The sequence below is a fragment of the Carcharodon carcharias genome, chromosome 1, assembly GCF_017639515.1.
Source record: "Carcharodon carcharias isolate sCarCar2 chromosome 1, sCarCar2.pri, whole genome shotgun sequence".
Classification (NCBI taxonomy): domain Eukaryota; kingdom Metazoa; phylum Chordata; class Chondrichthyes; order Lamniformes; family Lamnidae; genus Carcharodon; species Carcharodon carcharias.
In genome coordinates this window covers 178,849,621-178,873,961 of record NC_054467.1, presented here as the reverse complement: position 1 = coordinate 178,873,961, position 24,341 = coordinate 178,849,621, and the positions used below count along the sequence as shown (strand labels likewise).

Here is a 24,341-nt window from a genome sequence, read left to right as displayed (position 1 = left end):
CGTATTGAAACTTCGGTTATTTGGATAAAGTGGTGAAGCTGGAGCTGTTCTCTTTCCAGAGAAAGGTGATGAGCATTGACAGGGGTGTTCAAAATCATAAGGGGTTTGGACAGCGTATATAGGGAGAAGCTGCTCCAGTTGGTAGAAGCAAAGGACAAAGATTTAAGGTGATTAGCAAAAGAACCAAAGACGATATAAGGAAAAACTATTTTATGCAGTGAGTGGTTAGGATCTGGAATGCACTGCCTAGTAGTTAGAGTATCTGAAGAGAAAAGATTTGCAGGGCTACTGGGAAAAGGCAGCAGGGTGGGATAAGCTGAGAAGCTTGTGCAGAGAGCTGACATGGACAAAACAGGCCAAATGGCCTGCTGTGCTTCTTTCATTCCATGATCCCATATTTTATAGAAAAGTATGAGTTTGAAATCACAAAAACATATAAAATGGCTTGTAATATATAAGAATCATGAAAATATGCTATATTTTGTACAGAACCAACTTGTAAAACCAACATCCCGGCCTCAAAGCCAAGCCCCCATTTCTGAAGTCTGTCCCAGGAATACCTCTAATTACCCAAGTGTCAAGTAAAAGAAGCCAAGCTTATCCCTTCCTTGTTTGAATTCCAGCTTCTCATCCTCCTCTTGTTCCCTGGCCCTATGTCTTCCCCCCCTTCCCAATGAATACTTGGGTCCAACGCTCCAATTCACACACAGCAGATCAACTTGCCCTGGAGCAACACTAGGAGACATGTTACGTTGTTAAAATTCTTCAGAAAATACTTCAGAAAATAATCAAAGGATTTCTCACTACTGAAATTTTAGATAAAAAAGTACTTCACCATTTGAGACATGAGTTATGTTAGAGATTTTGAGTATTCACCTTTCTTGTGTATACAAACGAAAACAGAATCCCTCTCTGACACGCCCAGCTCGACCCTGCCGCTGAAGCGCATTAGCTTTGCTGATAAAGGTCTCCACCAATGAGCTCATTTGGCTACTTTCATGGTACCTACAAACATTTAAAATACATATACATTTATACAAGCACATAGTCATTTTAAAAGATTTGAAAGATGTTCAGTACTCGGATAATTTAATATTGATGTCATTCAGTTGCATATGTTATGTAATGCAGAACAAATTATTATTTCATACTTCAGCCTGATGACTAAAATGAGAATTGCTCATAATTATATTGATTTGTAATACTGACAGATTTTAAACATAATTCATAACTTTTATTGAACTACAAAATCTGAAAGGCACTTCTAACCTAGTCTCTACTTAAAAAGTTAACAAATAACCAGGTTGTAAACAAACCTGTTTTCTTTAGTCTTTCCAGAATCAATGACAAAAACTACATCAGGTATTGTGATACCTGTTTCTGCAATGTTCGTTGCCAGAACAATCTGTAAAGGAATAAACAATTAAGTCACCAGCTATGAAGGATTTAATTACCTATCCCACTTTGAGTTTCAACGTATACCACCTTTCTGCAGCAATGAGTTCAGTAAATAGAAACTCGACAATACAATACTGCATGATTTGCTGAAAGTTGTACACCTTTTCAAACACAGAACTAATACCGTGACCACTCACGTCCATATGTCAACTCCCTGGGGGTTACCAATGACCAGAAACTTAGCTCGATCTTATAAAAACTGTGGCTGCAAGAGCAGGTCAGAGGCTAGGAGTCGTGCAGCAAATAATTCAACTCCTTTTTACGCATGGTTACCATCTGAAGAGGGTAGTGGAGACAGATTCGATTTTAGCTTTCAAAAGAAATTGGATAGTTTTCTGGAGAGAAAAAAAAAAGCTGGGCTATGGGGTATTGAGAGTGGGGCCAGCTGAGAAGCCAAATAACTCCTCTGTGCTTTAAGCATTCTAAGATTCTATGGCGCATTTGCAGTCATTAAAACATTGATATGCTGTTACTCTTTATGCCACTTCAGTTCTGAAGACTGGAGGAACCAGGGCTCTATCCCTGGGATAAAATGTTAAGAAGGATCTGATAAAACAAGTCTTACCTTCCTGACCCCTTGAGGTGGAACTGTGAAAGCTGCAGCTTGATCTTGTGATGAAAGGATGGAGTGCAAAGCAATCACTCTGTACCTACAGATTTAGCAACATGAAAACAAATTTTGAATAAATATGTAATTTAAAAAGAAAGTCAGATGGCTACTCTGCTCAGGCTATCAAGCTCATCCAAGAAATAATGAAGCTCACATGTAGCAAGACTTGGACAGCAACTTGCTAAGTAGCAACATTCACACCACAAGAGAGCCAGACAATGACCATTTCCAACGAGAGAAAGTCTAACCACCTCTTCTGGGATTATCATCTCAAAATACTGGGCATCATCATTGGCCAGACACTTAACTGAGCCAGCCACAAAAATACTGTGCCTACAAGAGCAGGTTAGAAGCTGAATATTTCACCTTCTGACTCCCCAGTGCCTGTCCACAAGCACAAATAAAGAGTCTGACAGAATACTCCTGTCTGCTCCAGCAACATGGAATGATATAGTCGGGATTACAGAGACATGGCTGCAGGGTGAACAGGGATGGGAACTGAACATCCAGGGGCATTCAGTATTTAAGAAGGACAGAGAAAAAGGAAAAGGCGGTGGAGTTGCATTGCTGGTTTAAGAGGAAACTGACGTAATAGTGAGGAAAGATATTAGTTCTGACGATGTGGAATCTGGATGGGCAGAGCTGAGAAACAATAAGGGGCAAAAAAAGGTTAGTGGGGGTTGAATATAGACCACCAAACTGTGGTGGTGATGTTGGGAATGGCATTAAACAGGAAATTAGAGATGCATGCAATAAAAGGAACATCTGTAATTATGGGTGACTTCAATATGCAAATAGAATGGGCAAATCAAATTAGTAACAATACCACAGAGGAGGAATTCCTGGACCAATATGTTGAGGAACCAACGAGAGAACAGGCCATCCTCGACTGGGTATTGTGTAATGAGAAAGGAATAATTGTCAATCTAGTTGTGCGAAGCCCCTTGGGGATGAGCAACCATAATATGAGAGAATTCTTCATCAAGATGGAGAGAGACGTAGTTGATTCTGAGACTTGGGTCCTGAATTTTAATAAAGGAAACTACGATGGTATGAGGTACGAGTTGGCTATGGTGGGTTGGGAAACGTTACTTAAAGGGATGACGGTGGATAGGCAATGGCAAACTTTCAAAGGGTGCATGGGTGAACTGCAACAATTGTTTATTCCTGTCTGGCGCACAAGTAAAACAGGAAAGGTGGCCAAACCATGGCTTACAAGGGAAATTAGAGATAGTATTAGATGCAAGAAAGAGGCATACAAATTGGCTAGAAAAAACAACAGACCTGAGGATTGGGAGCACTTTCGAATTCAGCAAAGGAGGACCAAAGGATTGATTAAGAAGGGGAAAATAGAGTAAGAGAGTAAGCTTGCAGGGAACATAAAAACTGACTGTAAAAGTTTCTATAGGTATGTGAAGAGAAAAAGATTGAAGACGAATGTAGGTCCTTTACAGTCAGAAACAGGTGAATCTATAATGGGGAACAAAGAAATGGTTGACCAACTAAATACATACTTTGGTTCTGTCTTCACAAAGGAGAACACAAATAACATACCAGAAATGTTGGGGAACACAGGGTTTCTATAGAGGGATATAGGCAGGTTAAGTGAGTGGGCAAAAACTTGGCAAAAGGAATATAATGTCGGACAATGTGAGGTTATGCATTTTAGCAGGAAGAATCGAGGAGCTGATTATAATTTAAATGGAGAAAGACTGCAGAAAGCTACAGCACAAAAGGGATTTGGGGGTCATTGTGCATGAATCTCAAAAAGCTAACAAGAATGAGAGGTGACCTTATTGAAACGTATAAGATTCTTATGGAGCTTGACAGGGTAGATGCTGAGAGGTTGTTTCTCCTTGTGAAAGTGTCTAGGACGAGAGGGCATAATCTCAGATCAAGGGGTCACCCAATTAAGCGAGAGATGAGGAGGAATTTCTTTTCCGAAGGTAGTGAATCTGTGGAATTCTTTAAAGCAGAGGGCTGTGGAGGCTGGGTCGTTAAGCATATTTAAGGCTGAGATAAACAAATTTTTAATCAGTAAAGGAATCAAGGGTTATGGGGAAAAGGTAGGAAAATGGAGTTGAAGATTATCAGATCAGCCACGATCTCACTGAATGGCAGAGCAAATTCGATGGGACAAATGGCCTACTTCTGCTCTGACATCTTATGGTGCTGGTCAATAATTATCTTCCAATCAACTCCATTTAAAAAGACTTTATCTGGTCACTGTGCTCAAACTGGGTGTCGTATTTTACTACATTACAACTATGACGACACTTGGGAAAGTATTTAAATTTGCTGTGAAGCATTCTGATGCATGTTAAGGACACGAAAGGCACAATATGTACGCAAGTTCTCTCTTTCTTCTCTAACAGACACAACAAACCACACACTTTTCAAAAAACACAAGACAGAAGTACACAGATATTCTAATGAAGACACTGTGGTTAGTCATATTGCGCATTATGCACACCGAGGTAATTGGCATGCTAAGGAATTAAGTTGAAGAGACGCATGTGTTTTGGCTGTGTTAAGGGGACTGTGCACCTTAAGACTCACGTAAACATGACATGAACTTACATGGAATCATGGAGGGGTGGGGGGTGGTGGTTGCAAGCTTATGGTCCCCTTTGACTTTCCCCAAGGGGTGATAGGACTGTGTACCATATACGCAAGTTACATTGGTTTCCAGAAATGATTTTCCAATTGCCTATTTCCCACAATTCCTACATATGTCTCATTCATGTTTGCTGAGAGAAGGCAGACAAAATCATCCAGCTAACAATGACAGCTGCGCTTATCTATGCATGCAGGAAGAGAAAAATCAGTGCTTAATGGTTAAGTCAGGTATAAGTTCAGGTTTGCAATGATTGTGGCGCCAATCAATGGACAAATGTGTGTCCATAATGGGTCAATGGGAAGCAGAGCCAGGGCATCTGCAGCATTGCACTCCTCTCCCTCAGCTCCTCCATTATTCTTGCCTGGGGAGGAATTTGTACACAATAATGGGATGTGGCAAAGAACAAAACATGTTGGAAATATTCAGCAGGTATGACAGCATCTATGGAGAGGTAAAGCAGTTAGTTTCACATCAAGGAACTTTCTTCAGAACTGCAATGTGGTATATGTTTGATCCATAATTTTGATCTGACCATTGCACATTCTGCTGCAACATTCACAAGGGTTTGTATCCATGCCACTCCCCATTCTTCCCATGTCACCTGTAGTTTTAGATCTTGCTCCCCAGGTTTCTTGAAGATTGTGTTTTTCTTGATCACGAAACAAACATGATGAAAATATACTTGTGGGAATTTGTATTCATCTTATAGTCAGAAAATTAAAGGTTCAATCCTTGGATACACAATCTAGGCAGACACTTCAATACAGTATGAAGTTTACATTGTTTTAGATGGTGTCTTTCAGCTGACATGTCAAACCCAAGGCCCTGTCGGTTTCTTTAGATGGTCAAAGATCTCATAAAATTGTTTGAAGAGCAGAAAATTGTCCCAGTGTCCTGACCAACATTCCTTCAATGTCACCAAAAACAGATTATCTGGTCATTCATTTGATATGCTCATTGGTGCATAGTTAAGTGCATTGTTATTGGCTGCTCCTTTAACCTAAACTTCAAAAGTAATCTACTGGTTATATAATGCTATGGGACTTCCAAAGATGTTAAAGGTATAACATAATTCCAAGCTCTATCTTTTTAAGGAATTTTGGATTGGAAAAAGGTATTCTCAAGTAGATGCAAGCCTCAATCCAAGCAGGAAATAGGGCAATTACCAGATGTTTCTGGGTCTTTGTCAAGCTTTTCATGACATCTTTGAAGTGCCAGCTATGCGGGAGGAAATGGGAAGCCTTGATCTGTGTTCAGCCAGGGTTATAGGACAAGCCCAAATCCAAACCATAACTCCCTGAAGCGTGACTGCCCAATAGTGTCCGACATATCAAAGACTGAGCCCTACCTTCTTGCTTGATTCAGAGATTTTGAGAGCTTACTGCCTGACCACAGAAGCCTGGATAAGAGTGCTGAGTCTTGAAGCAGCTGCACTGGTATGTTGCCTAGTACAAACTGAAACCAGCCAAAGAGGCAGGGAATTACTGAGAGAGATCTTCTCAAGACCATTATGGAACAGGTTGCGCTGTGTTATCTTATATGCTGAACAGGAAAATCATGCAGTTTTGTAGAGTTTAGAATTGCTGCTAGATATTAAAGGAGGGATCACAACCACAGAAATGCACAAGTCTTGTGGATATTTTATGTTCTGATCAAGAAACATGCCTTTGCTTTTGGAGGCGTTTATCTTGCATTCTCAACTGAATTTTTCGCGCAAGTTTCTGGACGACTAATCCAACAGCATAACTCTCTACACTACCATCCACTTTGCAACCCCTGTATATGTTATGAAACTCAAATTTACCTTAATGTTGACAGCAGAGGTCAGGAACTCCAAGTCCCAACAAACTTCGGGACTTCCTGTGCATGCTCAGACTGAGAATAGGCCGCACATGTGCAATTCAGCAGATCTGCATCTTTAAGCTCTTCAGGCCAGGGCAGGCCCAGTATGCCTGTGCATAGAGAGAGAGAGAGAGAGAGAGAGAAAGGAAAAACGGTGCGAAAACCCAGGTCAGGTGACCGGGAGCAAAGTGCCATGAAAGACTATTGTCCCAGGCAGAGACAGGGAGATATCCTAGAAGGAAGTCCCAGATAAGGGATAGAGACCAGGGACAGAAACAGAACCCATTTAAGGAAAGAGAGGAGCAGAGAAACGGGCTCAACTGGAAAAGGGCTGCATGGGGCAGACTTCAAGTGAAGGGAGCTTGGTGACTCTGTGCTGTGGGCTATTGGGGCAAATGTACCCCTTTGTAGCAGTAGCATTCTGCTCAGCGCAGCTGAAGATCTGAAGGTGTGCCTGTAATTTAGTGTTTGAACGTATACTCAGGGGTCCAATATAATGGAATCTGAGGAGACAACACCAAAACCTATGAGATCACTGATGCCGTCCAGGTCTGGTAATTGAAGAGGGCTCAGGAGGAGCACTGAAGATCCAAGGACGCAACGGAAGGTTCCAGGGAACAAAATCTCAGGAGACAAGACTGAAAGCCTGCCAGGTGGGCAGGTTGGAGGGACCTTTGGGAGAGTTCCAAGATTAGAACTTGGAAGATGAAGACTGAATCCCTCTTGAGAGGCAGTTTCAGCGAGATTGGTTGACTCAGTGTTACTCACGTCTGGGTGGGTTGTTGAGAAATCCATGGACTGTGTCTTGGCACATCTGCCATTGATTGTTCAGTGCCTGACCACAGTTTGCCTGTTAATTCATATGTGCCTCATAGTAGTTCAATGTTAGAATATAAAATAGATATTGTAAATTGTTATATCTTTCTGACCTTCTGTAGCAAAGTTTATTTTTATTTATTCAAAACCCATGGAATCTTCTGGCTTTGTTCTATTAGCAATTGTCTTAAATCTCAAAATTTATCTACTTTATTGGTCCCTGGGCGAACCTTACCAATGACTTGGGAGTATGGCCAAGGATCTTAACACATATCAACTCCAATCTAAAGACTGCCTGTTTCACCTTCATAATATTTCTTGCCTTCGCCAATGATTCTGCTGTAACCTTCATCCATCCATTTGTTGGTTCAGCCTTGAATAATCCAACACACACTCTTGGCTAATCTCATATCCATTACACACTGTCGCCTTAAGCTCATTCAAACCTGTGCTGCCCATATTCTATTCCTCATTATGCCTTTCTAACCTACATTGACTCCAGTGCTTCGAATTTAAAATTATCTGTGTGCCTGTTCCTTCACTGACTCAATCTTCATTACCTCCAATCTCCTTTGGATAATAGCTTTATCTCCATCCCTCTAACGCTGGTTTCCTGCACCACCCCTCTCCCTTGGTCTCACAATTAACAGCTATACATTCAGCTGCCTAAGCCAAACAATATGGAATTTTCTTCATAGACCCCTTGATCTTTCCAAAGTTTTAAGACTGCTTAAAAATTGCCTCATTTATCAAATTTTTGATCGACCCATCTAATAATCCTGGTTGTGTTGAATTTATTTTTGTGATTACACTTGTGAAAGTTATGGAATGTCTAGTGCAAAGAAAGTAGAAACCTTGTAAGTTTGATGGGGAATACAAGGGCTTGAAACTACTTATACACAGAATCTTGGCTTGGGAGTCTCTAGGTAATCTGTGTTCTACCGATCAACCTAAAGTGTACACGCACACAGTTGCTGTTCAAATGCACAAGTCCAGGCATATGGGTGGGACTAGATAATGGCCCACTCCACTTGCCAGTTACATCAACAGAACATACAAGATCATTGAAAGATGGTGTAAATGGAAACGTAATCAAATACAATTAAGAAAAAAGATACAACACAACCCATATACAACCAGGGTGGCAAACCAAGAGGCAAAACTGGTCAACTCTGCACCTAGTATTACCTTTTATGGCAGATGTTTCTTGGCATATTCTCCTCTTTCCTGGCAGGGTGGGTGGCTACTCAGAAAGCAAACATCAGCCCTATGTTTGGTCATTGTGAATGTGAGGTGAAGTATCCCACAGTCCTTGTAGGGTATTGCTCTTTCTCAATCATTGGCATCATGAAGCTGCAATGGATGTTTCCTGGACAGAGGGAGGAGCAATGTTTTTACTTTTTGGCAAGATGCAAGCTACTTGAATTGCTCGCAATGGGGGTGGGGGGTGGTGGCATGGTGGGAGGGGAGAGAAGGTTAGCGACCCACAGGGTAAATTTTCCTGTACTTGACTTTGTTTGTCCAAGAATTGAATATTCAGATGACAAAGGCCTAAGGTGTTGTGCAGCTGTGCAAATGGGGGCTAAAGTTTTGTCAAGTCTATCACATTGTCCACATTGAAAGCTCTCCTGGACAAACACTGGTCTGTTTTTCTTCAGGGCGCAAAAGATACTGAACATATTAATGCAGTAGCCCTGGTTATCAGTTATCTTTGAGGTGATTTGCCAAACTGTCTTTAATTTTAGTGGTTTTTTGGTCACAGAGTTTTGGTCACTTGACTCCTGCTTCACTTATGGGCAGAATGGTTAATGCAGAGAGGGATATTGCTGTTGAGCCATCTTGTATATCATCACTCCAGGGGATATTTCAGGGGGCAATATTGTGTGAGGTATTTTTAGACTGTCAATTATAAGACTCTGATATTTTTCTCCGCTGTACTTGGTGCTATGGGAAGAAAATGAGTATAGAAACATAATGTCACATCTAAGCTTCCTTTACACTATCCTTGACTTCAAGACATGAGAAGGATCTGGGCTACACAACTGCACAGGCCCAGAGCATCCACGGAAATGAGACATGAGAAAGAAATCCACTCCTGCCTCAATTTCCTCAATCACCTGGTGACGATGCGTGATATCTCCACTTTCTAACTGCCTCCCACACTTAACAGTGCAAACAACTGATCGAAACAGTTCATATATGAAGCTGGTTTCACTGTTGAGTTTTCATCTATTGTTAATTATACAAAACAAGGATGGAACTGCTAAGGAACTTACTTTAAGTAACAGAACGAAGCCTGCAGTTGTCAATCATCATGGGTGACAGCTAACATGGAGCTTCCTGCATTTTTCTCAATACTGTTATGATCCCAGCTGATGTCCTCACTGGACAAGTCAGATTCCAGAGTGTAACCTGGCTTGATAGATCCTAACTTTTGATTTTTCAGAAACCATGGAGATAAGTTACTGAACAAAATCATAGGAGTCTGCTGATGAACTTCTAATACAAAGAATAAAGTATTTACTTAAACAAGAAAAATGAACCATGTTACACCAGACAAAAAGGTTGGAAAGATTTCAACACAAACACAAGATGCCGATTCAAATTCCTACTACTCCTTTATCCTAGCAATATCTTCACAGGCACATAAACCAGTGCAGAGTTACACAAAGGCTTCTCGCTTAGGACTAACACAGTTTCTTGCTGTGAATTCTTGAGCATTCACTTGATGTTTCTCACCCAACTTGTATCTTTCCCCCTAGATACTAAAACTGCACTCTAAACTCACTGCTTCAACTGCAGAGAAAACAACTGAGTTCACTAAATTCAATCTTCCACTAGCACCTCTGCTAAACTGATCACTTTACCAAGCCCTATAACTGATTATTCAGTTAACTACGTTTTTTCTTTACTCATTCATGGGATGTGGGCTTCGCTGGTTGGGCCAGCATTTATTGCCCATCCCAAGTTGCCCTTGAGAAGGTGGTGATCTGCCTTTTTGAACCGCTAATGTCCATATGGTGTAGATACACCCACAGTGCTGTTAGAAAGGGAGTTCCAGGACTTTGACCCAGTGACAGTGAAGGAATGGCGATATATTTCAGGATGGTGAGTGACTTGGAGGGGAACTTCCAGGTGGTGGTGTTCCCATCTATTTGCTCGTCCTTCTAGATGATAGTGGTCATGGGTTTGGAAGGTGCTGTTGAAGGGGCCTTGGTGAATTCCTGCAATGCACCTTGTAGATGGTACACACTGCAGCTACTGTGCATCAGTGGTGGAGGGAATGAATGTTTGTGGATGTGGTGCCAATCATGCTGGCTGCTTTGTCCAGGATGGTGTCAAGCTTGAGCATTGTTGGAGCTGCACTCATCAAGGCATGTGGGGAGTATTCCATCATTCTCCTGACTTGTGCCTTGTAGATGGTCGACAGGCTTTGGGGATTCAGGAGGTGCGTTACACAATTGCACAATTCCTAGCCTCTGACCTGCTCTTGTAGAGACAGTATTTAAATGGCTAGTCCAGTTCAGTTTCTGGTCAATACTAACCCCCAGGATGTTGATTCAGTGATGGTAATGCCATTGAACATCAAGGGGCGATGGCTGGATTCTCTTGTTCGAGGTGGTCATTGCCTGGCACTTGTGATGTGACTGTTACTTGCCACTTTTCAGCCCAAACCTGGATATTGTCCAGCCGTTGCTGCATTTGGACATGGACTGCTTAAGTATCTGAGGAGTCGCGAATGGTGAACATCATGCAATCATCAGCAAACTTCCCCACTTCTGACTTTATGAAGGAAACAAGTCATTGATGAAGCAGCTTGAAAATGGTTGGGCCGAGGACACTACCCTGAGGAACCCCTGCAGTGATGTCCTGGAGCTGAGATGACTGACCTCCAAAAACCACAACCTTCTTCCTTTGTGCTTGGTATGAGTCCAAACAGCGGAGAGTTTTCCGTCAGATTCCCATCGACTCCAGTTTTGCAAGGGCCCCTTGATGCCACACTCTGTCAAATGCGACCTTGGTGTCAAGGGCAGTCACTCTCACCTCACGAATTCAGCTCTTCTGTCCATGTTTGAACCAATGCTGTATCGAGGTCCGGAGCTGAGTGGCTCAAACTGGGCGTCAGTGAGCAGGTTATTGCTAAGCAAGTGCTGTTGATGACCCTTTCCATGACTTTACTGATGGAGAATAGACTGATGGGGCAGTAATTGGCAGGGTCAGATTTGTCCTGCTTTTTGTGTACAAGACATACCTGGGTGACTTTCCACATAGCCGGGTAGATGACCGTGTTGTAGCTGTACTGGAACAACTTGGCTAGGGGCGTAGCAAGTTCTGGAACACAATCCTTGGGTACCATTGCCGGAATATTGTCAGGGCCCATAGCCTTTGCCGTATCCAGTGCCTTCAGCTGTTTCTTGATATCATGTGGAGTGAATCGAATTGGCTGAAGATTGGCATCTGTGATGCCGAGGCCTCCAGAGGAGGCTGCGATGGATCATCCACTCAGCACTTCTGGCTGAAGATTACAGCAAATGCTTCAGCCTTTACTTCCAATAGCCTTGAGTTTTTCATCTCAGTGAACTTAAAATCCCCATCTTCTCTCTCTAACACACTGAACACTCCACAATAAAACATAGGTGCAACCAAAGCACATTTCCATAGAGTTAACAACCCACCCAGACGTTTGTCACATTGTGAGCCAACCAATCTCACAAACTTCGTCTTTCTCACAAGGGTTTCCAATCTCCACATTTGAAGAATACTCACCTTGGAATTCTCTCCAAAAGCAGCCCCACTGGAGTGTTTCAACAATGGCCGATCTTGGAGGGTTTTAATCTCACCTTCCAAGATTCCTTGCCCCTGGATTTACGACTACACTCAAGCGTCACCTTCCAAACACAATTTCAGATCTTCGGTCATGCCAAGCTGAACACCACTGCTTCAAAGGGATACTTTTGCCCCAGTGGCTTGCAGTATGCAGTCACCTTCTCTCAAGCCCAACTTCGCTCCAAGTCGACTCAATGCAGCTCTTTCTTTAATTCTGAACATATTCCTCTGCTCCTTTCTTTTAACTCAACTTAATTGGACCTCTTCCTGTCCTGTCTTCATCCCTTACCTGGATCACGTTTTGGGACCTCTCCCAGTCCCCCTCCCGGGTCCTTCTCCCTGGGACACCTACTTGGTGATGGCGCTCTGGTTCATGTCATCTGACCTGCTTTTCACACCCTTTGCCCTTCCCCGCTTCTGTGGAAGTGCACAGGACTGGTTCCCAGCCTGAAGGTAAAATTAACGAGCCATTTCCGAGCTGACACATGCACAGAAGACCCAAGGCTCGTCAGAAACTGGAGTTCCCGACCTCTGACTTCAGATTAAGCTAAGTATTTCAGTTTCATCACAATATATATGACGTGCGCAGCTGATTGAAGCTAGAACCACAGAAAGGTCAGAACGGGAAATGGCTGCACATGCGCCATTTAACTTTACCTTCAGGCCGGGAACCGATCCTACGTAGAAGCAAGGAAGGACAAACGGTGGGAAAAGCAAGTCAGATGACATGTACTGGAGCGCCTTTACCATGTCCTGCTCCCCGGAAGGAGGGGGACAAAGGAGAGGTCCCAAAATGTAGTCCCAGGTAAAGGAAGGAGACAGGGGACAGGAAGAGGTCCAGTTAAGTTAAGCTCAAAGAAAGAGGCAGAGAAATAGGCTCAGAATTAAAGAAAGAGCTGCAGTGAGTGACTCTTAACTGCACAACGAAGTGGCCTACAAGGCACTCAGCTGTATCAGGCTGCAGTTTAAGGAGGCCTGCCAACACATCATAGCAACTAGGGATGGGTAATAAATGCCAGCCTAGTCATTAAGGTCCATATCCTCAGAGTTAAGATTTTATTTAAGAAAATCAGTATACAGAGCATGCCACAGAAGACTACACCCCATCCAACCCAGTTGCTAAATTCTCAATTCTTTACAAAAGCCACTTGCATGAGAAACAGTAGGTGTGGAATGTTCACTTGATTTAGTTATCTAAGGTCTGAATCAGAGGAACGACTCAGTTTAAATCTCTTACTATCAGGCATCAATTTGTGTTATCTGTCTTTAGAGAACAGGCAATCACAGATAGCATGAGGCACTGACATTCTTCAAACCATAGGCTGAGCAGTACAACTCTATGAAACAGGAATACAAGTGTCCCCATTTAAAGTGCACTCTCACAGTTTTAGCACTTTGTTAATCATGGAACCCTGAATAGTGCTACCTTCATTTTCGTTTTAGTGTGGTTACTACGCATGCACCAACAACCACGTGCTCAGTCTGGTTTTTTAAATACACACTGCTGTTTCCCTTACCAACTCTCCCGACCCTCTTAGTTCCTCTGTTCACCATCACTCCCCTCACACACTCACTCGCTCCCTTCACCAACTCCCCCGCTCTCTATGCCACTCCCCTATCCAGATTCTCCTACTCCCTCCCCAGACCTGCTCACTGCTTCACTCTCATGACCTCCTCACTCCCTTCCACTGACCACTTCTCTCTCCCAACCACCTTACTCTCTCCCACTCACCACCAGTTCTCCTGATCCCTCAGTCCCTCTCATTCACTGCCCTTCTCAGAGAGCTTGGGAGAGGGGCAGCAAGGGGGTTGCGATAGGTGATGCAGCAAGAGAAAGAGAGGGAGCAGGATGGAGTGAGGGGTGGGAGTGGGAAGCAGCAAGGGTAAGTGAAGGAGAGAGAGGCGGAAGGCAGGAGGCAGGAAGCAGCAAACAGGAGATAAAGTTAGTAAGGGTAGTAAGTTAGTAAGAGGAATATGAGCCAGTTGAATTCAAGGCAGCCAATAGTTCTTTAATGTAAAAATTACAGGTCAAGATTGTCATCCACCGTTATTACATGCTTTCTTCTGGGAAAGTGATTTGCATTTAGCACATTTTTGTTTAGCATACCGTTATTTTTAGAGATGCATTGGGAGTGCTAAACGAGGGAGAGCTGTACATTGCCCCATTCTTGTTACCACACTATAGACATGCGTTATATTCCACTGAACAATGATTCCATCGGTTGGAGATTCAGAGTTTTTGCTGCAACAGCTCATCTCCTTGTAACACAATCAAGGTAGGCACTAAGATGTACAAACTTGTTTCATGTATTCTGCCTCTGGACAACATAATCCTGTGGTACCCTCACCAGCTATGTGGCAGAAATCTGCCTTCAGCACAACAGAAGGACCTATGTAGGGCTAGTTGCAATGTGTCAGTCACCTAGATATTTTAGATACACGTTCACGGCCTACCCTTCCTCATCTAAGTGGCTTTGGGAAAGAGATGTAGGTTGAATAGCTGGTGGATAAGCCTTACATACAGCACTATAATTGGACGTGTAGAACACCAAGGTGGTTAGTACTTCACAATTCTTGTGTAAGTATTTCTTAGTGCTAATCATCAAATTAAACTTTAAAATAATCATGCAATTCAAATATTTGTCACAAATTGAGAAAAAATTGTACCTTTTCCTGTCTCGGAACCTTTTGTCTGTAGTTAGAAGATCATGAAGTTGTTGAATATAAGCCAGACCTGGTAAGAATACTAACACTGCACCATGAATTTCTCTGAACGGGGCACTTTTTTCTAAAAAGAAATGAAATTCATCAACTCAAACAAATCATTATATTACAATACATTGAAAGTTCTGGCCTACATCAAGGTTTGCATGCCAACTTTATTCTCTGCTGTCACCTCCAACATCCATACACATCACCACCCCCCTCCTCTAAATGCTGTTTCTCAACATCACCACCTGCAGGCAAGTGGTCAGCTTTCACATGTACAATGATGTCACTCAGCTATACTTAGCCATCACGTCTCTCAATCACATCCATTGTGTTAAGCTGCATAGCCAAAATCAAATTTTAGCCAAGTCACATCTTCCTTGTCAACATCCAAAAGGCCAAAGCCATTTTCTTCAACGTCCACCACTATCTTCACTCCCTTGGTCACTGTTTTCATCTCATTCACTGTCTCATACTGAAGCATAACTTGGGCATTCTGTTCGACCCTGGATTAAACTTTAAACACTATCCATCACCAAATTAATTCCACCTCTAACATCTACAAATCACTATCCACACCTTAACCCCACAGACACTGAAACCATTGTACTTGCCTTAGTCACCTCTACACTTGATTACTCTTCATGCTTTTCTTCTTGGTTTCCAGTGATCCTTAAACCTCAATATATCCAAAAATCAGCTACACTGATTCTGTCCCTGATAGGTTAGATGGACCACTTGGTATTTTTCTCTCCACTTTCATGTGTTCATATGTGGTTACAAGCAAGCAACCCGAATGTGGCATATTAAGGTTAGATACTTCAGTACCACAATCAGGTTAATAGCATGCATTTCAGCCTCCTCAGAAACTCAATCATGCCATATGTATAGAAAAGCCTTAGAATGCATTCCATGTGTGTCTGCATATGCCCACGGCACCTAATTTTCTGTACACATACTTGCACAGTCTACATACTAAAGCTGTAATATTGAGATTTATCATGCTGTCCAAACCCATCCACTTGCTTTGCACAAACCCTTACAGCACAAGAATCATGAAAAATTGAACAAAAACAAGAATACCTGGAAAAACTCAGCAGGTCTGACAGCATCTGCGGAGAGGGATACAATTGACATTTCGAGTCCGTATGACCCTTCATCAGAACTAAGGCATATAGAAATGAGATGAAAATAAGCTGGTAGAAAGGGGTGGGACAGGAGAGCTCGACAGGAGGCCAGTGATAGGTGGAGGCCAAGAAGAGACTGCCAAAGATGTCATAGACAAAAGGACAAAGGGGTGATATTATCTAAAGGATGTGCTAATGGGGACATTAAGGGAAGCAAGCTAGTGGCAGATGGCCCTAGAGCGGGTGGGGTGGAGGGAAGGGATCGAAATGGGCTAAAAAGGTGGAGATGAAACAATAGATCAAAATAAATTTAAAAATAAGAGGGAAAAGAAAAATTATATATAGTTGTAAAAAACAAAATTATAAATTATTGGAAAAAAGGGGATCAGGAAGCGGGTGGGGATGAAAGAGAGAGTTCATGAACTGAAATTGTTGAACTCAATATTAAGTCCAGAAGGTTCCAGGAATAAGGAACTTGAGTTACGTAGATAGATTGGAGAGGTTGGAGCTATCTTTCTTGGAGAAAAGATGATTGAGAGGAGATTTGATAGAAATTTACAAAACCATGAGAGGTCTCAACAAACTGTTCCCCGTTAGTAGAAGGATCGGGAACAAGAGTGCACAGGTTTATAGTATTTGGCAAGAGAAGCAAAGGCTTCATGAGGAAAATCTTTTCCACAAAGTGAGTGGTTAGGATCTGGAGCGCACTAATTGAGATTGTGGTGGAGACAGATTCAATTGAGGCAGTCAAAAGAAGTGGATCATCATCTGAAAAGGAAGAATGTGAAGGGCTACAGGGAGAAGGCGGATGGGTGGCAGTAAGTGAATCATTTCTTCACAGAGCCAGCTGAGGCTCAATGGACCGTATGCCTTTCTTCTGTGCTGTAACCATTCTATGATTCTCTGAATAATTTAAGATGTTACCATTATAGCACTTCAGAAGTGACCATAACAAGTAAATGTTTTCATTTGTGCACTTTTTTTTTGAAAAACCAAAACTCATTAGTTTTCAGTAAGTTAAAATATTCAGAGATTTCAAAAAGTGTGACCATTGGAAATCAAATAAAAATAGAAATGTTGAAAACACACACTTCATTAGTAAGTATTTGTAAAGAGAAACAAGTTCATTGTGCAGGTGTAACTTTAGTTGGGTCACTACAGGAATTTTCTTTTTCACCTACCCAAGAAGTTAATGAGCTCCAAGATGAGATCCACATTTATTTTAGTTGGATGCATGTACTGAATAGCATGACAAGTACGACTACTGTACTTTTCAAGGTCAAGTTCCAAATTATGCTCAGGTCTTGTCCCTTTAACAAAATATTCCTGAAATAGATATGAACAGTGACCAATTAGAGAACAGATATGACCTTTGAAGAGGGAAAGAGAGGTAACAAAAGAGATTTCAACAGTCATAACTTTGAAAATTGAAATTTTACAATGTCTCAAACAACTATTTCCAACACAAGGTTTTTGTCATGCCCAGTAAAAGTATGGCCTACTCATAACTTTGGAAACATGAATTGTAATCAGTGTGGAATCTTCTGGAATTGGCTTTTCTTTCAAAAATCAACATTAAAAGGCTGCAAAAGATGGCCAAGAGTTACCTGACTTGGTCTGTGGATTCAAAGTACCACACTCTCAAAAGGACACATTCCAGACTAAGAATTGTCAATACTCATCTCCTAAAACTACCCAAAAGGTGTTTTCTGATTTGAATGGGTCATTGTGAAACTAAGATTGTCTTAAACCCCCAGGGTAAATGTGTGCAAATAGCCCAGGCTATGGATAATCCACTGAAGCACAACATCATATTTGGGAAAAGCGGTCTGTGAGAAGTCACATGGTAAGGCAGCCAGTTGGTCTCTCTTTTAATCTCAAGGGCTATCTCTGCAAGACAAGACAACTTCAGAAACACAAAGAGGCAGCAACATTTATGCCTTATGACCTGGAGAATGCAACATTGCAAGGTCGCCAAGCCTGTTCTTTTTAAAGTCCACCAATACAGAAAACTGACTTCATAATAACAAGACTACAGGTAACAAACTTTGTGACCTGCAGAAAGTCCATCTCTTTGGAAGAATCCTGCGATGTCTCTGGTATTCAACTTCGGCTATTGAATTCATCTAGCTACACTTCAGGAGTGAAAAACCTCTTCTTCACCAGGCCTGGCCTGCACTGTGTGATTTCTAAGAGCCAACCACGTGAATTAGGAACAATTCTTTTGTTTATAAACTTATAAAAGTGCACTATTCTCTTTAACTGTATTTTACTCAAGTATATGTTTGTGAGTTGAGTGACTGACAGTGTTAGATTTTCAAGGTGAATACGTGAAAAAATAATTCTTTATTCAAATCCATGAAGTTTACTGCTGGTTATTCAAAATTAGCCACACACTCAAAGGCTAAAAAAAACACCTCTTCCTTTTCAAAACGCACACTGATTATGGACAGTAAGTGAAGGGAAGGCAATGGCGTGGTGGTATTGTTGCTGCGCTAGAAATCCAAAGGCCCAGGGTAATGACAAATCCCGCCATGGCAGATGGTGGAATTTGAATTCAATAAAAATCTGGAATTAAAAAAAGTCCGATGATGACCATGAAACCATTGTCCATTGTTGTAAAAACCCACCTGGGTTTTTAATGTCCTCTGGGAAGGAAATCTGCCGTCCTCATCTGGTCTGGCCTACATGTGACTCCAGGCCCACAGCAATGTGGTTGACTCTTAAATGGCCTCTGAACAAGAGCAATTAGGGATGGTCAATAAATGCTGGCCTAGCCAGCGTCACCCACATCCCCCCAAAAAAAACAGGAGTTTTTCCTCTCTGTAACGTAATACGCATGAAGATTTTTGTTTTTGCATTATCAAATAAAATACAGACATCTTAACATAACAAATCATGGTTATGCAGCTCAGTAGACTCAACTTGCACAAGTTAATTATATTTGTCATATGTGGCTGGATTTAACTGAATTTTGTAGGTCTGTTCTCAAGAACGCAAGTGTCCAAAGCTTCCCATTACTCATTCAGTTCAAACCACCCTGTCCATTAGGATACCAGAACCAAATCAGAGAATTTTATCCCTAGTAATAGACCAAATCTTTTACTTCCCACTGGAAAATCAAGCTGGCTCATCAACAGCATCTAAGAAGACCAAGTGCAGTATAAAACCTAACTTGACAGATTTTTGTTTTCTCTTCTGTCACCAGGCATGTCACCTTGATGTCAACACAATCCTAAAAGGACCCTAATCACTTTCCTCCTCCCTCAAAAACATGACACTCAACAGCTGGCCATTAGTCAACTAGAATATGGACATATTCTAACATACAAGATTCTGAAGGGTCTTGACAGCGTGGATGTGGAAAGTATGTTTCCTCTTATGGGGGAATCTAGAACTAGGGGTTACTGTTTAAAAATAAGGGGTTATCCATTTAAGACAGAATAGGAGAATTTTTTTCTCTGAGAGTTTAGAGTCTTTGGAACTCTCAACCTCAAAAAGTGGTACAAGCAGAGTCTTTGAATATTTTTAAGGCAGAACTAGATAGGTTCTTGACAAGCAAGGGGGTGAAAGGTTACCATGGGTAAGCTGGAATGTGGAGTTGAGATTAAAAATCAGATGAGCCGTGAATTGAATGGCTGAGCAGGTTCGAGCCTACTCCTACTCCTAATGTTCATTTATATGTTCATATAAACGTCCCTATAAGAATTCATTCTAAATATAAATCTGTTAATTTAGATGAAATTGTAATTAATTTTGTCTGAATAGTGACAGTCAACAAAACGAAGGAAACTGAGAAAACTTCCTGCTTACAATGTGAACTTATACAGTCAATTCTACCAACTGGTACAAATTCCAGTTGAACTGTTATTTATACTATCCAGCTGTATGACTCAATTTCACCCATGGTCATGTCACTGGTTTAATACAGCTAAAATAAAAAATACCTCCTGTCCTGCAACGTCTATGAATATATGATATAGAATACTGCTTCAATTACATTTAATACCATATGAATTTAGGTCACAAACCACTTCTAAACAACCTGATGCTGAAAGGTTCTTCCTCCTTTGCCAGTGACAGACAGATTGACTTCTTCCTCCTCCTCCAAAAATTGTTGACAATATTCAGAATCCTTTTCCAATATGTAGCCAGTCTCTTCTACCACATCTTCCAAATGAAAAACCTGCATATAATTAGGAGGGAATTTAGAAGAGACACAGTTGATCTACATTTTGAAACTAAAGATAAATAGTATGTGCAATAGTTCAGAAAATGAAACAGAGAAAGTCCACAATGTAATTAATACCAAAAACAAACCATTGCTAAAAATGTGGAATAATTGGTGTGTCAGGTTACACAAGTGCATGACACAAATATGCATGTAAGCAAATCTTTAAATAAATAAGACATAAAATAGGTTATAGTATACAAGTATTTTTTAAATACTGGAGAGATTTTAGTAGTTAAATGTAAAATTGATCTGATGTGAATGTCAGAGTAAATGACATTAGTCTTGCTATATTGTTTGATAAGATGTGTATGATAGATATAACTTAGATAACATTGTAATTATTCAATGGCACCCTAATTTTCAAAGATGGACACCAACATGTGATGTTTAAAATTGAACTTGATGCAATTAAAATAATTCATTAGAAAGCAGTTGAAATAAACAATTTAATAGGAAAACTACATGATCTAAGTGTAGTCAATGACCTTGAAAAAAGATACGCATGTGTCACAAAGGACTGGCAAGGTACAAGACTAACAAAACCATGATAACAGTCGTTGCAGCGGGTGTCCGAGAACATAAGGGCTGCTATCAGGATCGGCTTGAAGTGAAAACGAGTTACTGACTTCCTGTTTATTTCCCTTGAGGTACTGCCTGGTCATGCTTTTAATAACATTCCCTTTCAGATGATTACAATGGTATTGATTAAAGTTCAGTTCATTTTATATTTTCTATGGTGTCTTGAAAGGCTTCTGTCATATAAATCTAACATTATCATAAATTTTGAGGTAAATTTATGGGAGTTAGTTTTTAAAAACGGAGAGTCTATGCAAGCATTAAACAGGCAATGCATTTTCTCCTGGGAAAGTTAGCACAAACTTTGCATGTGCTATAAGGTTTGGTTGTTCAAAGTTTTTACTCCTCATCATGAATGTTACAGGGCAATCTACTTTGTGCATAAAAAAATGGCAAAAATTTGGAGTAATTTTCAGCAGTCCTACATGATAAGTTCACAAATTTTTAGCATCTATGAGATGCATGTTACATGTACAAGCTGATGTTTGAATTTGGAGATATTTAAGAGATGGTGAGCAGATGTTTGTAAAATATGCGATAAAAGAAAGCCGTTTGAAAGACAAAGCATAATGATTCCTAGTTAATGAATAGGGAGGGATTTGAAATCTCCATAATTGGAGGAATGCGTGAGATTCCATGGAGGAAAGCTTGATCATACAATTTATGTTACAGTTCCAAAGGCATTCTATCAGAATTGAGGGCTTTTAGAAAAAATGATTATTGTATGCTTAAGGTCACTGGAGAACACCAAGTGATGACAGTTACGTAATAAAGCCGTTTGTTACAAGGCAGTTTTTGCCAAGAAAAACAAACATCTTTTTGCTTTTTCCTGTTATGATTAGATTATTGAAGAACGTTATAAAGCTCTTGCCCACTTGTTTTAAAGAATTTGAATTTTAATCTTCTTTATAACAATATTCTTCACCAGTATTGTGAAAATACTCATGAAAGTAAAACATTATGTTCCCATTATAATAAAAACAGAAAATGCTGGAAAAACTCAGCAGGTCTGGCAGCATCTGGCAAAGAGAAACAGAGTTAATGTTTCGAGTCCATATGACTCTTTTTCAGCATACGGACTCGAAACGTTAACTCTTGGTTCTCTCTCCATGAATGCTGCCAGACCTGCTGAGCTTTTCCAGCATTTTCTGTTTTTACTTCAGATTTCCAGCATCCACAGTATTTTGCTTTTATCTTATTATGCTCTCATTCTTTGTTCTCACCTGTACTGGATAAATTCTCCCAGGGATATTGATAACGGGACAGTGTCCAAAGTACTTTGCAAACTTATCACTGTCCACAGTTGCACTCATCAAAACTAGGTTTAAATTGGAACGCTTTTGCATTAACTCCTTCAAGATGATTAACAGAAAATCTGACTGCACACTCCTCTCGTGAACCTGCAACATAAAGAGACAATCAGGAAACGGGTTTTTAAAACAGGTTAAAGCAACTAATTTTCAACTAAGACTTATACTTGAAGCACACATGGCAATATTTTGCAGCAATGAAAAACCAAAAATTAATGGATGAACAGTGAATTCTTCTAAATTCTTAACTGATTCCTTAGCTTAAAACATCAACCCTGTTTTGAAAAGTTAACGAATTGGGCATGTTCCAAGTGCATATCCTCAGCATTTCAAGTGGATAAAACCACCATGTGGTCCAGGACTGTACCAAGTTCTATCCTTTAGTTACAACGCTTGGAATTCAGGATTTGCACCTAACCTACATTGAAACTACTCCAATCATCATAGCATAGTGCATTTTATTACACAAGAACAAAGTACAGCAAAGTTTACTTACCTCATCCACAATGACATGAGACACACTGGTAAGAAGCGCATCTTGCTGCAGTTTCCGCAGGAGGACACCAGTGGTACAGTATAAAAGCCTGGATGATTCCCCAACTTTTGTTTCCAGTCTGATTTGATAACCACAAAGAGAATTCTGCAAATTGAGACATTAACCCAAATTACAAAAGCATGCTTCTTCGTAAGAATATGGTGTTCAAGATACCAGTGACTCAAAGCACAAATCTAGCCCAGAAATTATAAAATGTTGTCTCTGCTAATACCAAGTCCTCTCAAGAAATTGACAATTTGCCTATCATGAATCCTACTCAATTGATACTCTTTTGCAGGAAGCAATCAACCTGGGTAAAACTTGGAAATCTGTCATCGCGTTGAGCAAAACAAAATATTCAACTTAATCAGGCTGTACATTTTAAGTACAGAAAAAAATCCAAATGGTAACTTTCTTTCAGGTTACAAGCATGTATTTAAAGGATTGCTAATCTCAATGCAAGCACTGCGACCTTCTTGGAAAGCAGATTTTGTGCCTTTGTCACAAGACGGAAGTCTGAAAAAATAATAATTCAAAGGGACGGCTGGATTATTTTCTGTGATTACACCATCTACAAAGTGGCAAGAAGATTTTTTTTTAAAAACAAACTCAAATATAGAACCCGATCAGTATGGCAACATAAAACAAGAAGAAGGAGGTCATCTGATAAAATTCTGACTGTGACAAAAGGGAGATTTAATACATTAAAATTTGTGACTTAATTGGCTTCAATCAGTAAATTCAAAGTAGTCCATATGAGCTCTCTTTTCAGTACTTCAAACACATCCTCTGGAGCTACAATTCCTAACTTGGTGCCATCTATGAATTTAAAAACCAAGGAGATTATAAAGCGAGGTCTCAAACATTTAACTCTAGGAACAACTACTGAAAACCCAGCCTCTTCTATTTTGTTCACGGTCCCTGCATTACTCCTCCTTTCCCTTCAGTCAGTTACAAATCCACATCCATGTTTTACCTTTGAAACCCACTGACAATTTATAAAAAGGAGCCCAACATGAAGCAATTTACGAAAGCATCTTTGGAACTGGAGGTACATGGCATATCATTCTTCTTGGCAATATGAGATATCACGCTCTTTAGAAGAAGTAATGACCAAAAATGTCCTCTGGAAGCTGGCCTGTCAAATTTTGTGTGTTTACTCTTCTATTCCTTTGTTTCAGATTGCTGACTTCATTTGCTATTTCTTTTCAGGTTTTGTTGAGCCCAGGAAACTACTTATGAAAGATGGTAAAACATTTAGTAGGATTTTAACAATCAGCCCATAATTCAGTAGACAAAGCCATAATGAGAAAATAAAGTGTGTAAGCCAATTGAAAGTCAGCTGGATTTCATACCAATACCAACTGAAAAGTGTAGTTAAAGTCTTTTGAATGGATAACACTTTAGACTCATTTATAAGCAAATAAACTGGTGTAGAAAGAAGAAAGTGGAGGATTTTAATTACAGGTACAAATTTGTGTATTAAACTGGAGAAGGTTTATTTGTATAGATGAACGATTTTTTAAATATTTGGACTTATTTAATTGTATATTATAATCCTGTATCAATTTATATTCCTCTAAGTAAATTTCTTTTGAGTTTGCTATCGAAAAAATCTAGTCTTACCTTGTGGGTTTAAGTCTTGTTCAAAACTTAATCACTGGTGAATTGGGTTGC

At 40.5% G+C, this 24,341-nt stretch overlaps 1 protein-coding gene across 1 annotated transcript in view; it reads right to left on the bottom strand.

Annotated features, from left to right (window-relative positions):
* Positions 1 to 24,341, bottom strand: part of dhx29 (DEAH (Asp-Glu-Ala-His) box polypeptide 29) — a 157,267-nt gene that overhangs the window by 49,867 nt on the left and 83,059 nt on the right. Inside the window, exons 12-19 of the mRNA XM_041199536.1 lie at positions 22,626 to 22,769; positions 22,043 to 22,219; positions 20,055 to 20,195; positions 17,191 to 17,335; positions 14,841 to 14,961; positions 2,024 to 2,108; positions 1,317 to 1,405; positions 877 to 1,005 (exon numbers count right to left, since the gene is read on the bottom strand). Coding sequence (XP_041055470.1) covers positions 877 to 1,005; positions 1,317 to 1,405; positions 2,024 to 2,108; positions 14,841 to 14,961; positions 17,191 to 17,335; positions 20,055 to 20,195; positions 22,043 to 22,219; positions 22,626 to 22,769 — 1,031 coding nt within the window. The remainder of the gene's footprint in view (positions 1 to 876; positions 1,006 to 1,316; positions 1,406 to 2,023; positions 2,109 to 14,840; positions 14,962 to 17,190; positions 17,336 to 20,054; positions 20,196 to 22,042; positions 22,220 to 22,625; positions 22,770 to 24,341) is intronic.